The sequence below is a fragment of the Hordeum vulgare genome, chromosome 6H, assembly GCF_904849725.1.
Source record: "Hordeum vulgare subsp. vulgare chromosome 6H, MorexV3_pseudomolecules_assembly, whole genome shotgun sequence".
NCBI lineage: Eukaryota > Viridiplantae > Streptophyta > Magnoliopsida > Poales > Poaceae > Hordeum > Hordeum vulgare.
In genome coordinates this window covers 474,190,185-474,206,373 of record NC_058523.1, presented here as the reverse complement: position 1 = coordinate 474,206,373, position 16,189 = coordinate 474,190,185, and the positions used below count along the sequence as shown (strand labels likewise).

At 49.3% G+C, this 16,189-nt stretch overlaps 1 protein-coding gene across 1 annotated transcript; it reads right to left on the bottom strand.

Annotated features, from left to right (window-relative positions):
- Positions 1-1,745: 1,745 nt before the first annotated feature.
- LOC123402783 (short-chain dehydrogenase/reductase family 42E member 1) lies at positions 1,746-12,376 on the bottom strand. The gene is made up of 5 exons (XM_045096747.1): positions 12,050-12,376; positions 11,139-11,481; positions 10,636-10,907; positions 2,959-3,158; positions 1,746-2,525 (listed from the first exon to the last, which is right to left on the bottom strand). The coding sequence occupies exons 1-5, from the start codon at positions 12,237-12,239 to the stop codon at positions 2,073-2,075; spliced, it is 1,458 nt and encodes a 485-aa protein (XP_044952682.1). The 5' UTR covers positions 12,240-12,376; the 3' UTR covers positions 1,746-2,072.
- Between the last annotated feature and the right edge of the window lie 3,813 nt (positions 12,377-16,189).

The following is a 16,189-nucleotide window of genomic DNA, read 5'->3' as shown; positions in this document are numbered from 1 at the left end:
TGTTGTTCCAGCCAGGGAGGCGACGTGAGCTGGACGTGGACGGAGCAGCCGCGTTGGCTGGCAAATGATGGGCGTCAGCTGCCGGTGCGGTTGCCTGTCTGTGCTGTGTGTACCACCTGGCAACGCCACCTGCTGCTCCACTTTGACGTGGCGAGCTGTCTGACTTTGTTGTACTAGCGATAGTTCCGTTTCTCCAGCGTGCTGGCCTAGGAACTTCTGCTACGTGGAACGCGAGAAAGTTTTTGTACTCTGATGAAAGTGCAGGAGATGAACGGGTCGTGTGCCGTTGGGGCGGTAAAATGGATGGAAATTATCGTCGCCGTTACGGACACCTGGTTGCAGTTGCACTGCGCTACTTACTTTCAGATCGTAATGAGAGGACGGCCCCTTTTGCACTTGCTGCTGCTAGCTTCGCTGGAACCTTTGATGATCCTCCCAATGATAGATGCTTCCCACATTAAACAAAAACAAAAACAAGAGGGTCTGCTCTATGTTTCTGTTCGAGTATTTGAGTAATACTACTACTCCACTAGTGTAAGGAAAAAAGAAAAGTGTGCGCATGAGAACATGAGGGTTGGAATTGGATTAATCATCCAAATCGCCAGTCAGGTCGCCCACGAAACAATGCTCCTACCAGACAGAACAACTACGTATATTATGTGTCGCCATCCGGCCGGGTGCTCACACAACACAATTCAACCGTTCAACGTGCTAGGCGTCTCCACAAGGACAACGTTTCAGCGCCACAAACAGAGGCCGCCTGAACCGCTCACGCCATGTTCCATACGCGGCGGTGGCGTGCAATTCCCGTTCCACACGGGAAAAAGGTTGGAAATCGCCGGTGACCGGTGTCGATGCTCCGGTCCGGAGAGGGATGTGGCTCCAAAGAGGCGGGCGGGCGGGCGGGCGGGCACAGGCCACCACACACGCAGAGCCGGACAGCGGCGCCGGCGGTTCACAGGTCCAACTCTGATACGACGCCCCGGCCCACAGGCCCCTACTGACAGACTACTGTTCTCTTGGTCTCGACCGTCGGTTGCTTCCTCCCGCCGACACCCACCTCCACCTGCGTGCGCTAAATGAAACGGCGAGGTCGGTTGGGTTGCGACTTGCGAGGTAGGTGGAGGAAGGAATCACCCGAGTGGAGGGGCGCAACTGCTGCAGCTCCTTGTCCTTTGTTCCTTTCTTCCCTCGTCGCAACAGTTTGACTGGACCATCACGCTGTAATATGCCTTTTTTTTTTAATTAGGGGTGGAGTATGCCTTCACTGCCGATCTTTTTGTGGAGCATATATTAGTGATTTGTAAGCTAAAAAAACAAGCCCAACTACAACAGGAAACAAAACGGTTCACTCTCATGTGTATATTTGTATTTCTGTGTGCGTACAAAAATATACTTTCTTTGTATCTAAATAGTTATAGTTGAAAAAAATAGTTTAGTTTTTCTTAACTACAATTATTTAGATATGAAAATTTGCACCTGTGCGCAGCATACATGTATTGTGTACCCATAAGTTTCCTCCAATTTTTTCGTTATGTACAAATACGGTACTTGAATAACGGGCCCCATTAGGCATTTCCAATATGCCTCTGTTCAGGGTTGGTAGCGCCGTAGTGGTAGCTCCAAGCAAAACAAAGCAAGGACAACACAACAATAATCTAGCTCCTGCTACGTACCGACTCTGGTACGCAAGAAAAACGAGCTGCCTGCAGCCCCCAGATATTATACAGTTCAGTGCGTGATGCTACATCGGTGAAAGCTTTATTGTTCGTGTCGGTTGAACTGTCAGACGAGCACTGATTGTTACAACCTCTCAAAACAAATGGCATTTGATACTGTACTTGAGGTGGTCACAGACACGGATCGACCATGTGTCCATGTGCCGCAACCTCCGGTTCAATGAAAAGCTCGTGTAAAACATGACACACTACGAACATCCATGCCTCATATATTACAGAACCTCACTCAGAATGGACATTTTACAGCGCCAGCGGGTTACAGCCGCTGGGGAATTTCTGCTGGAATATAATGTTACCGAATTCCCAGCGAGTAGGTGAAGTAGAGCACAAAAATCACGCTCCCGTCCACGTCCCCGCCCTCGCCCTCTTGAGCAGAAACCGGAGGGAAAGGAACCCCAGGGCAAAGGTCTGCCAAAACCACCCCGTCGCGTTCCTCGGGTCGACCTTCTTCGCCAGGAACCAGGCGTAGACGGCCTCGCCGGCGTGCGCTGCGACCGCGGCCACAAAGACTATCCGGGTCACCAGCATCGAGCGGAAAACGAATAGGTTGATGGCGAGCACCCATTTGAGCGGACCGACGGGCGGAAGGCAAGCGGCGGAGAACACAGCCAGCATCCCGATCGTTACAGCCAACCAGATGAATATCGTCGGGCCATCGAGCTCTCTCCTCTTCCGCTCTTGCCAGTAGCAGATCGTTGCGGCCAGGCCTTCCTGCGGACTCGTCACAGGCACGTAGCCAAGTTCCTCTTTAGCTTTTAGATATGAAAAGTAATGTGTAACACCCACCTGTCAATATGAACTACCAGCATTAGTTTATGATCCCTGTATACAGCAATGATTTGTTGCCACTCATCAGTCACTTGTGGATAGTAATATTATAGCAGGTCTACTTGCCTACTAGTAAATCATAAGTAGTCAGTACAGATATCCCTTGAAAATTGAAATTTTCAAAATAATGTTAGCTCTGACTCAGATACTGCAAACCTGCCGTAGCTATATTAGGTGGAATAGGTTCAAGCTCATAGAAAACTAAATAAGAAAAAAAAAGGATCTATTGTTATTCATGGCTCAGCATGATGAACACAGTTGCCATATGAACAGGAAGATCGTATAAAAATTATGATCAAAATATATGCACATTACATGAAAAACAGAAATATAGTGTTCCTTAAGGGAAAAGCACTAGGCAAAGTCATTAAAGCATGACCAATAGACTTACCTTGTATACTTCAGCAGGAAGAATAGGAGGCTGGGGAATCCATTTACTATCTAACCATGGATAGAATAGTGTGGACACGAACAAAACGATTCTTGAAATTGTGAGGGCGACAGAGGTATCTAGTATAACCCGGGGAACTGGATAGCCCAAACTTCGAAATAAGGGAGTGATGATAAAATCAAAAGTATTAACAGGCAATCCTGCAAGAAAAAAAAACACAATAAGGTAATGCCATATTTATTTTGAAGTACAATCAGTTACTTCGAGTAATACATATAGTCTAAATACCAATACTTTATTAAAGGTTGTGGGTATTTATCGAACGTAGAACAAGCTTAAAAAAAATTAAAACAAGCAGTACATGCTACAATTAGGTTTGTAACAGTTAAGCTCCGAACTCAAAATAGTACTTTCAGGCTTATGCAATGTAGTGCCATTTGAAAATTTGTGAAGCGCTTTTAGCCGATGAGTTCCCCTTCTTGAGAAAAGGTTTGCCCCTGATTTTTAATTAAGAGAAACCAGATACTACAAGGTTCACAGCTAAAACGGGCACGCCACTACAAAAAGGTTACCAGATTCTGGTAACAAAACAGACACCGAACAAGTTATGCGGTAGTGCAACAAGTAGAATATACATCCTTAACAGTGGCACTATTGTGAAAATCAAGGGATAAAATCAGCAATGTTCTTGAAGTAGTTCAATTAAAGTAACCAACTAAACATGTTACATGTATGACTAGTTGAAACCAAAAAGGTTTCCCACAACAACAACAAACAACAACAACAAAGCCTTTAGTCCCAAACAAGTTGGGGTAGGCTAGAGGTGAAACTCATAAGATCTCGCGACCAACTCATGGTTCTGGCACATGGATAGCAAGCTTCCACGCACCCCTGTCCATGGCTAGTTCTTTGGTGATGCTTCAATCCTTCAGATCTCTCTTTACGGACTCTTCCCATGTCAAATTCGGTTTACCCCGGCCTCTTTTGACATTATCTGCATGCTTTAGCCGTCCGCTATGCACTGGGGCTTCTGGAGGCCTGCGCTGAATATGCCCAAACCATCTCAGACGATGTTGGACAAGCTTCTCTTCAATTGGCGCTACCCCAACTCTATCTCGTATATCATCATTCCGGATTCGGTCCTTGTGTGGCCACACATCCATCTCAACATGCGCATCTCCGCCACACCTAACTGTCGCACATGTCGCCTTTTAGTCGGCCAACACTCAGCGCCATACAACATTGTGGGTCGAACCGCCGTCCTATAGAACTTGCCTTTTAGCTTTTGTGGCACCCTCCTGTCACAAAGAATGCCAAAAGCTTAGCGCCACTTCAGCCATCCGGCTTTAATTCGAAGGTTCACATCTTCATCGATATCCCCATCCTTCTGCAACATTGACCCCAAATATCGAAAGGTATCCTTCCGAGGCACCACCTGACCATCGGGGCTTACATCCTCCTCCTCCTCGTGCATTGTAGTACTGAAAGCGCACCTCATGTACTCAGTTTTAGTCCTACTAAGTCTAAAACCTTTCAATTCCAAGGTTTGCCTCCATAACTCCAACTTCTTGTTGACCCCCGTCCGACTATCATCGACTAGCACCACATCGTCACCAAGGCAAAAAGATAAGGGCTCAAAGCTGACCCCTGATGCAGTCCTATCTTAATCGAGAAGTCATCAGTGTCGCCATCACTTGTTCGAACACTTGTCACAACATTATCGTACATGTCCTTGATGAGGGTAATGTACTTTGCTGGGACGTTGTGTTTCTCCAAGGTCCACCACATAACATTCCGCGGTATCTTGTCGTAGGCCTTCTCCAAGTCAATGAACACCATATGCAGGTCCTTCTTTTGCTCCCTATATCTCTCCATAAGTTGTTGTACCAAGAAAATGGCTTCCATGGTCGACCTTCCAGGCATGAAACCAAACTGATTTTTGGTCACGCTTGTCATTCTTCTTAAGCAGTGCTCAATGACTCTCTCCCATAGCTTCATTGTATGGCTCATCAGTTTAATTCCACGGTAATTAGTACAACTCTGAACATCCCCCTTGTTCTTGAAGATTGGTACTAATGTACTCCGTCTCCATTCTTCTGGCCAAACTGATTTTTGGTCACGCTTGTCATTCTTCTTAAGCAGTGCTCAATGACTCTCTCCCATAACTTCATTGTATGGCTCATCAGTTTAATTCCACGGTAATTAGTACAACTCTGAACATCCCCCTTGTTCTTGAAGATTGGTACTAATGTACTCCGTCTCCATTCTTCTGGCATCTTGTTTGCCCGAAAAATAAGATTGAAAAGTTTGGTTAGCCATACTATCGCTATGTCCCCAAGGCCTCTCCACACCTCAATGAGGATACAATCAGGGCCCATTGCCTTGCCTCCTTTCATCCTCTGTAAAGCCTCCATGACCTCCGACTCCTGGATTCGCCGCACAAAACGCCTGCTAGTATCATCAAAGGAGTCGTCCAGATCAATGGTAGAGCTCTCACTCTCCCCATTGAACAGCTTGTCAAAGTACTCCCGCCATCTATGCTTAATCTCCTCGTTCTTCACCAAGAGTTGGTCTGCTCCGTCCTTGATGCACTTGATTTAGTCAACATCCCTCGTCTTCCTCTCTCGGATCTTCGCCATCTTATAGATGTCCCTTTTGCCTTCCTTCGTGTCGAACCGTTGGTAGAGGTCCTCATACGCCCGACCCCTTGCTTCACTCACAGCTCGCTTTGCGGCCTTCTTTGCCATCTTGTACTTCTCTATGATGTCTGCACTCCTATCCAGATATAGGCGACTGGAACAATCTTTCTTCTCCTTAATTGCCTCCTGCACATCATCGTTCCACCACCAGGTATCTTTAGCTTCTCTTCTACTTCCCATGGACACTCCAAACTCCTCTGAGGCCACCTTACGAATGCAAGTCGCCATCTTCATCCACATGTTGTCTGCATCACCTCCTTCCTGCCAAGGGCCCTCCTTAACGACCCTCTCCTTGAATGCCTGAGCTACCTCCCCCTTGAGCTTCCACCACTTCGTTCTAGCGACTTTGGCACGCTTGTCCCGCTGGACACAAATCCGAAAGCGGAAGTCAACAACCACAAGCTTATGTTGAGGGACAACACTCTCTCCAGGTATCACCTTACAGTCTAGGCATGCACGCCTGTCTTCTCTTCTCGAGAGGATGAAATCAATCTGGCTAGAGTGTTGCCCACTACTGTACGTCACTAGATGTGATTCTCTCTTCTTTTTTCGAGAAAACGCAGAGATGTGCGTTTCTTTGTATTGAAAAGAGGGGAAGTCAGTCTCAGAGGAGACGATTACAGCAGGTTACAAGCAGTTTCAATGAACATCCCAGGATGGGGGCAAGACTACCCTAAGCCCCTTGTCCCCGGCTCTAGCCCAACACCTCATCTCATCTTTGATCCCATCCGAGAGCTCGGAGAGCGACGGAGTGGCATGATCAAATACACACGCATTCCTATGTTTCCAGATCATCCATGGAACTAGCAGCGTGGTGGACCTTAGCGCCTTGCGTAGTGATGGTGGTGTTGCATCTCTCGCCCTAATCCACCAATCCTGAATGGAGATATCCTGCTCCGGTGTGCGGGCTGGTAAGCGCAGCCAGGAGAGAGCCTCGTGCCAGGCTTGCCGCGCGAAGGGGCAGGCCAGTAGCAGGTGGTGGATGGTCTCTGGCTCTTGGTCGCAAAGCAGGCAGCGGGCGTGATGTGGGAGGCCGCGGCGAGCAAGTCTGTCCGCGGTCCAGCATCGGTCCAGGTTCGCAAGCCAGTGGAAGAACTTGACCTTCGGCGAAGCCCATCCCTTCCATATTAACTGCCAGGAATGGCAAGTGAGGGATCCGTGGAAGGTTGCCTGATAGCAGGATCGCGCCGAGTATTCTCCATTGGCAGTCCATTTCCAGACAAGCTTGTCTGGCTCAGCGGACAAGGTGGTATGAGTGACGCGCTGCCATGTCGTCAGGTATTGGCCAATCTCTTGCAGCCCCACGACGCCGCGGATGTCACGGGCCCAGGCATTGCCGGCTAGGCCTTCCGCCACCGTCCGCACCCTTCTCTTGTTCTTGGGGATGCATAGGTACAGCAGGGGTGCTAGCTCGCGAATCGACTGCCCATGCAGCCAGCGATCTTCCCAGAACAGCTTCGTGTGGCCATCACCTAGCACCATGAAGGTGGAGGCGTAGAAGAGACCGATCTCCTCACGGGAGAACTGCAGGTCCAGGCCTTGCCAGGCTCTGTCGGCGTCCGTCCTTGATAACCAGAGCCATCGCAGTCGGAGCGCGAGCCCTGTGCGCTCAAGATCTCGAATGCCCAGCCCTCCAAGCGCAAGTGGCCGGCTGACCGTGCGCCAGTTAACGTGACAGTGTCCTCCTTCTGCAGCCGCGCGGCCAGCCCAAAGGAAGCCCCGCTGAATCTTCTCTAGTTGCTTCAGGGTCTTCTTCGGGAGCGCAAGAGCAAGCATCTGGTGGATTGGAATCGCGCTGAGGACCGATTTGACCAATGGCAACCTCCCAGCTTTGTTCATGAGCCATGCTTTCCATGTCGGGAGGCGGACGGCCACAGAATCGACGAGCGGCTGCATCTGAGCCACAGTGGGTCGTCTGGTAGTAAGCGGTATGCCCAGGTAGGTGATGGGCAAGTTTGCCGCCTGGCAGCCCAACGCCTCCAGCAAGGCAGCAGTATCCTCGTCGCCATGCAGGGTCGTGGCCGAGCTCTTGCCATAGTTGACCTGCAAGCCCGACGCGGCCTCAAAAATGCCTAGGATGCCCTTCACCGCGAGCACCTCATCCATCTCAGCATGGCAAAACAGCATCACGTCGTCGGCGTATAAAGAGACGGTCGGAACAGTACGGCGGGGGTGCAGCCGCCGGAGTATGCCGGTCTGGAGCGCCCGATGCATGAGGCGGCCCAGCGCGTCGACAGCGAGGACAAACAGCTGTGGTGATGTGGAGTCCCCTTGACGCAGCCCGCGGCGGTGCCAAATCGAGGGGCCAGGCACGCCATTGAGCATGACCCGCGTGCTGGACGAGGAAAGGAGGATGGCTATCCACTCCCTGAACCTGTCCCCGAACCCATATTGGCGCAACATCTCGAAGAGGAACGGCCAAGATATGGAGTCAAAAGCCCGCGTGAGATCGAGCTTGAGCATGATGCACGGGGCGCCCAAGTGGTGAAGCATCCGGAGGGACTGCCGAACGAGCATGAAGTTGTCGTGGAGGGAGCGTCCGGCAATGAATGCGTTCTGGTTGCGGCTGACTAGGCTATCCAGCTTGGGGGCGATGCGCAACGACAGAACCTTCGCGAATAACTTGGCCATAATGTGTATCAGGCAAATAGGCCGATAGTCGCCCAGCTTTTGTGCATCCGCGCGCTTTGGCAGCAGGGTCAGGAGGGCTTGGTTGAGCTTACCAAACCCTCTCCCACGAAGCAGGAATAACTGCTCGAAGACCTCCAGGATGTCCTGCCTGATAGTGCTCCAACAGGCCCGCAAGAACTCTGCGGTGAACCCGTCTGGCCCTGGTGCCTTGTGCGCCGGCATGCGCCACACCGCAGCCCATATCTCCTCAGGGGTGAAGGGCGCATCCAGGCTGCCAAGGTCACCGGCCGTGACGAGTTGCTCGAGATTCAGTGTGTGCTCTCGGTCCACGGCAGTGCCCAGCAGCCCGTCGAAGTGCGCGAATGCCGCTTGGGCCATCTCCTCATGGTCGCATAGCACATGCCCGTCAACTAGGAAGCTATGCACGCAGTTCTTCTGGCGCCTGAACGTACACTGCCTGTGAAAGAAGCTCGTGTTGGCGTCGCCCTCGGCCAGGAAGGAGATGCGGGCGCGCTGCCGCGTGATGGTGCGCTCAAGGGAGGCCAGCCCAAGGTACGCCACCTTGAGTTGCTTGCGCAGCCAATCCTCTGCCGGGGAGAGCAGGCGGCTCTCCATCGCGTGGTCGAAGCGGGCGATCAGCTCACGGGATATGGCCAATTTGTCCCGGACGTTGCCCGTGGACCTAGCACTCCAGCTCGTAAGGGCGCGGGCAGTAGCCTGCAGACACCGGACCAACCTCTGGAAGGGGTCGGGGTCATGCACAGAGCTCCAGGCCGTGGCGACTGTGTTGTGGAATCCGTCAAGGCGGAGCCAGAAAGCCTCGAAGCGGAAGCGTCTGTGGGCCGTGGGCATGGGGGAGCAATCCAGCAGCAGGGGGCAATGATCGGACACGACGGGTGCAAGGCATCGGAGGTGGCACTCCCCGTGGTAATCCTCCCAGTCCGCGGTGCAGAGAACTCGATCGAGGTGCACAAGCGTCGGCGGAGACTGCTCATTAGACCAAGTGAAGCGGCGCCCATTTAGGTATACCTCCTTCAGGGCAAGATCGTTGATGACACGTCGGAACCTTCCCATCATGCGGCGGTTCAGATTACCGGAGCTCTTGTCCGCGTCACGGTAAATGAGGTTAAAGTCGCCGCATATCATCCAAGGACCGGGGCAAGCAGCCCGGATGTCCCGCAGCTCTTGCAGGAACAGTAGCTTATCGGGGTTGATTCTCTCTTCTTAAAGAGGGTGTTAGCTACGATCATGTCGTAGGCTAGCGCAAAGCTTAAGACAGCTTCTCCTTCTTGATTCATGATGCCATAGCCAAATCCCCCATGCACCCCTTCAAAACCTGTGCTAGATGTGCCCACGTGGCCATTGAGGTTCCTCCTATGAAGAGCCTCTCGCCAATCGGTACACTCCTAGCCATGTCCTCCAGGCCTTCCCAGAACTCCCGCTTGGTGTTTTCATTGTGGCCTACTTGCGGGGCATACGCGCTGATAATGTTGAGAACTAAGTCCCCAACTACCAGCTTGACCAGGATAATCCGGTCCCCACGTCTCTTGACGTCTACCACTCCATACTTGAGGCTCTTGTTGATCAAGATGCCTACTCCATTTCTGTTTGCAACCGCCCCCGTGTACCACAGCTTGAAGGCGGTACCCTCCACCTCCTTCACCTTCTGTCCCCTCCATTTGGTCTCTTAGACGCAAAGGATATCAACGCCTCTCCTCACCACTGTATCAACTACCTCCCGAAGCTTACCTGTCAGAGGCCCTACGTTCCAACTACCTAAGTGAATCATCCTAGGCTCGGCTAGCTTCCTTACCCTTCGCACTCGTCGAGTCAAATGCGAAGACCCTTGCTCATTTTCCACTACACCCGGGCGCTGATGTAGCGCGTCACTACGGATGCGACGACCCGATCCTCGCTCACTTGCCACCGTATCCAGATCACGATACAACGCGCCACCTGGGGGTGACTACCCGGCCCTTGCCCATTTTCCACCACACCCGGGTTCCGATGTGGCGCGTCGCTGAGAGGATTACGCCCCAACGAAAATCTTTTGGGTTTCATCTCCATAAGAGGATGGTATTAAAGTTCAGAACATAGTACCATGACCATAAGTTATAACTCAGAAACTGTATGTTAATAATACTAGGACAGGGGCAAAAACCATGCAGGCTAATACTCCCTCCGTCCGGATTACTTGCCGCAGAAATAGATAAAAATGGATGTATCTAGAACTAAAATACGTCTAAATACATCCATTTCTCCGAGTATGAGTTTGTAACTCAGTAACAATGTATAATGTAATAATAGTAGGACAGGAGCAGAAACCATGCGGGCTAACAGGGATTACCATCACATATGAAATATGCTTGACCAGCTGCTACAGGGGTTCCCTTCCTGCCAGGAATGTCATCTAAAAGTCCCATACTTGCCAATATTAGTGCAAGAACAAGGTTATCCGCATAGACCCAATCTGTCTTCACATTTGGACCCCCAATCTTGAAAGATGCCAATCCCAATTTTCCAAGAGACAGGATTCTTGGAAGGTGACGCTCTTCACCTGGACCATAGATAGCAGCCGGGCGTATTGCACATGTATAGAGACGAGTACTTTTATTACTCCTGTAGGCAAACATCAGATCAGTATGACACTAAGACAGCCTGCATGGTGTCAAGTACTACCAAATGCCAATCTGAGTTCAAAACAAAACCAAATATGTGTTGCTCTTCTAGACAAATATAGTTGTACTAGAGAATAAACCCATCATCACTAGAATAATCATATCATACACATGGCATTGATGCAGAGGCAGACAAATGTGAATTATGACAAAGAAACAAGGTTCCACTTACTTAGCTTGCCGACCATTGCTCTTCAGCACCAACTGTTCAGCGATCGATTTGCTACGCCCGTAAGCATCAACATGGTCTTCGATGGGAAAATAAGGCAATGTCTCACTGCCATTGACAATTGGCTTTCCCCCAAACACCACATTGTATGTGCTTACATACACAAGCCTTCTAACACCATGCTCATGGCAAGCATCCAGTACATTGCACGTCCCGTTAATATTGACCTCATCTGTTCGTCCTGCTTGTACCATTTCTTTCCCTGACATGCCATATGAAGCAAGGTGGAAGACACAGTCCACATTGCGGAAGACCCTCTCCACATCCTCCTTCTTCCGAACATCCCCTGCAACACAAAGTCATCCACCAGATACTTTATAATTCAGTGTAACATCTGGCGTTGATAGACAATTCGAGGCATGATGGTATAATACATACTGTTAGAGTTACTATTTTAAGAAGTAACCATGCAAGAACCCTCTCTACTTGAAGCAAAACAAACACACCAAGGAGTACCGAGGTAAAATCTTCGACACTTTCGCAGATAAATTCAGAGCAGCTGTGAGGCAATTCAAGGCACGATGGTCTAATTGATGCTGTAAGTGTTGCTATTTTAAGAAGTAACCATGCAAGAGCCCTCTCTACTTGAAGCCAAACAAACACACGGAGGAGTACTGACTGGTAAAATCTACATGGAACAGACACTCAATTTGCAGCTTGATTCAGTGGTAGAACTAGTCTATCCTAATAAGAAAGGATAACAGCATAATGTATCATAGTTTGAAAAGCAATTATGTCACCTATGTGCCTCTAAGAGCAACATATATACTATATGAAGTCCATTAGACGGGGACATGTTACACTGACTGAAGCAAGAAACCACGGTAATTCGAGCGAGGGAGGGAGTGAGGAACCTTGGAAGAAGCGGACGCCGGCGTCGAGGAGCTGCTGGGACCAGGAGGAGGAGGCGCGCAGGTCGAGGGAGCGGACCTCCAGGGCGCCGCGGCGGATGAGCTCCAGGCAGAGGGCGGCGCCGACGAAGCCCTGCCCGCCGGTCACCGCGAACCGCACGCCCTCGATCCCCTCGTTCTCGCTCAGATGCATCTCGGCTGCAGCTTCGGGCGTGGGGTTAGGGCGCGGAGATAACAAGGGGGAGCAGGATCCGACGCCGCCGACGATCCTGTTGCCGCTTTGGGTAAATTCTCGGCAAAATGGACAAATTTGATCTCTGGGCTAAAAGAAGTCGCAAACTGACCTTTCATGAAAAAAAATAATCATAAGTTGACTCTTTTGTGTGACGTCCTATGCTAGACGTCACACTGCACTGTGTGACGTTTAAGCTGTCGGCGTCACACATCCATCCACGCTGGCGCTGCAGGCCCCACCCTTCGGCAGTGTGATGCCTAAGGCTCACGCGTTGCACACGCTGCAGTGTGGCGTCGACCTCTTAGGCGCCACACCTTCAATTAAGCAGCCACGGGTCGCCCCCCTCCCCAAACCCCCCTCCTCATTCACCCCTTCACCAAAGAATGTTCTCAGCTCGGATTGAAGTTGCCCACTTCCTCAAATCCCTCTCTTCGAATCAATAAATCTGAAGGTTTCGTTCGGGCATTTCGTCTTCAATCCCTTCCTTAAGGTAATCCTCTCGGTCCCCTTCTTCTCATAAAAAAAAACTCATTTGGTGACTTTTTTGCAAATGTGAGGAACCCTAGTTCTTCATGAAATTTGAGATGTACTCTTGTGTTAGGGTTCTTTGCATATCTCATTTGAAGTTGCATATCTCATTTGAAGTATATGATATTGTTGCATTTGTTTGTATGTTAGAATAAGGAGTATGATGGGGTTAGGATTAGGGTTGTTTGGATGTTTGGATTATGGTTGTGTTAGGGTTAGGGTCTTAGGGGTAAGATGGGGTTAGGATTATGGATGTTTGGATGTTAGGGATAGGTTTTATTTTTATTAAGCAGATTTTGTAGTATTTGAATGATTACTTATAGAAAATATTGTATGTTGTGTTGTTTAGGGATGGGAAGAACATGTGTTTATGTTCATCGCGTGGACAAGGATGCCTTTTTAAAAGGCAATATTGATCCGGACCCGGATGAGTTTGACATGGTGTTCGATTACTGTCCTAGCTATGTTGAATTGTTGAAACAAGTCTGAAAGGATTTGAATTGGATGGACCCAAGTGATGTTGTTGAGTTTGATGGTATGCATAATGTGGGATTCGGAATACACATTCGTTGAAAGACCATGTGTGTCAACTCCGAGCAACATTGGCTTGCATACAAGGATTCGATGGCCGAATCACTAGACAAGGCTCTAGAGTTATTTGCCATAAAAATAAATGATCCTAACTTGCACTTGAATTTGAACCGGGTTGCCTCTCCGATTGTTGAAGCTAGTCCTCCACGCATCAACGAATAGGCCAACATTAAACCTCTTTTGACACAATAATCGAGGACCCAGAATTCGAAGATCCAACATGAACCATTGCTAGAGGAGAATGATGAGCATGATGATGATGAGAATGATGATATTGTTCTTCATGACAACAACCTTGGTGATTTGGACAACTATAGTTTGCAAGAGACAATGGACCATTCTATTCCGTACTCACGTGGCTATGCATCGGAGTCGGACGATAACGGTCCCGATGAAGAAGTTGATGAGGAAGGGTTCACGACAAAGGAGGCTGAAGCTTTCAAGAAGGTATTAGGACGGTATCACCGGACACCATTGTTCGAGGATCTTAGTCTTGCGGATGAAGCCGTGGTTGACGGAGGAGAAGGCATATTATTTGGAGTTAGGCCACCTTCTCACCGGGAAAAACATGGGAAGAATATTATTTTGCCGGGGTCAAAGTTCGAAACATTCCTTGAACTAAAGATGTGGTTGGATGAATATTCCGTTACGCATTATCGGCCACATAAAGTTGTTCATTCAAACATGAAGCTGCGTTACACGGTTGCATGTGAGGATTCAGGATGTCCATGGATTGTCCGTGCAAGACCATGGAAAGGAGGGCCCGGATGGAACATTGTCAGTTGTATGCCTCACCTGTGTCGAGGCAAGAGGGTTGATGGCAAGCTTTCGTCGCAAAACCATAGACAAATTACCTTCGAGTTCATCGCTTACAGGCTTTCCAACTCCATCTCCTCTCTTCCTACAATGAGCACAAAAGGCGTACAAGACCTTGTGAAAGCCCTGTTTCACTACAAGGTAAATACGGGAAGGCATGGAAAGCGAAGCAATCCGCATTCAAGATGTTGTATGGTGATTGGAAGCAAGCATACAACCGACTACCTAGGTTGTTGGGATCTATTGCCGCCACTAACCTGGGCATGGTTCATGTGGTCGAGCCGTACGGGGAGAAAACAAGGATTCACAATGGAAAGACGGTCCGCGTATTTGGTCGTGCATTTTGGTTTCATCAGTTTGTTTCTTGATCTCTTTGCTATGATCACACGAAAATGACATGTAAGGCAAGCAAAGGTGTGTAGTAATGTTCATAGATAACATAGGGGAGCACACTTACCACAAAGTTGAGGACTGGAGCGAAAGGAGTTTGGTACCCTTCGTGAATTAGCATGTTGTATTCGCCATGGGCAAGTGCATCGAACGAACTGGGATCTTCCAATATGTCCTCCTCAAAAGTCGACGGACAAATCTAGAGTATTCTCCTGAAACCATCTTACGTAGTTGTTGAATGCAAGCGAACAATGTTCGCGGGCCTGGGTTCCTTGCGTACTCCTAGCTGCCTCCACACTTTGCTCAAATATGGTGACATACTTCTTATGATGCTTATTCCAATCCTTGATATTTCGCTGCCTCCTCCTACCCAATCTGCTTTTTACATGCATCATTATTAGCTAATTCAACACTTAGCTCAAACATAGCTCTTTATTGTGCATGCTTTGTTACCTATGAAGTTGTGCGTTCGTGTCCACCCACTCCGGCGGGTGTTGCTGAAACAACCCAAATTGATGCAACACACGATGCGGGAGATGAAACTCAACCGCCCAATTACATACCAGTGGACAACGCATTAGCCAAAGATCATTTTCCTTCTAGCATATTGGATTGAGCTGGAACGTGTGTGCATCACCAAAGCTTGGTCTGCCACCATATGGCTGACATTCCACCTACAACACAACAAAAAAAGGCACCATTCATTTTTCCTTACATTTAGGGAGTCAGCTCTGTGATGTTTACCTACTCGGCGGTAAGCGAATCCATCTCGTTGGTGTATTTCTTGTACAAGAGATTCACATCGCTCGTCACCTCCGATACCACGTCCCACTTGTAAGCCCAGGTGGGAAGTCATACATGGTTGAGGTGGTCATCCCAGGGCTTGAACGTTGCCTCTCTAGGGCGTCCATCAGGAAGGCGTTCCCAACTCCATATCAAAAGTAGGGGCATACAACCATCAATTATTCTGTCTCTTGTGGACCTACGACAAGCTTCGTCCAACTACAAGTAAAGACAAATATGGATCAGCTAAGCGCAAAAGTATAAGACAAACAAAAACTTATTATTAACAATTTATTACCTTCCGGTACAAGTAGGCCAATGCGGTCGACCCCGAGCTGAACTTGTTGTCGTAAACCGTCAACGCCTTCAGCCACATACATTGAGCATTTTTGCCACTCCTGTCAACGAACATAGTCCTAGAGATAACATACCACATGTACACGCGAGCATAAGTCTGGATCACATCGTCATTGGTGTCCTCGGGACAATGATCAAAGTTGGCTGCAATCCAAGTGAAAGGAGCGCCAACCGGGACTCTATCTTTCTTCTCTCCATCTTCTACCTCCGGCTCTGGAGGTGACATACCAATAAGGGCCTCCACCTATTGCCGCCATCTCTCAGAATCAGTGCTCATACAAAGAAGCTTCCCCTTGATCGGAAGTGCGGTGATCATGGAAACATCTTGAAGGGTCACTATCATCTCTCCGGTCCGGAGGTGAAAACTATGGGTCTCCGGCCTCCACCGATCAGTAAGTGCAGTGATTGTCGCAGCGTTCAAGTTGGGCGTTGACCGACTCACA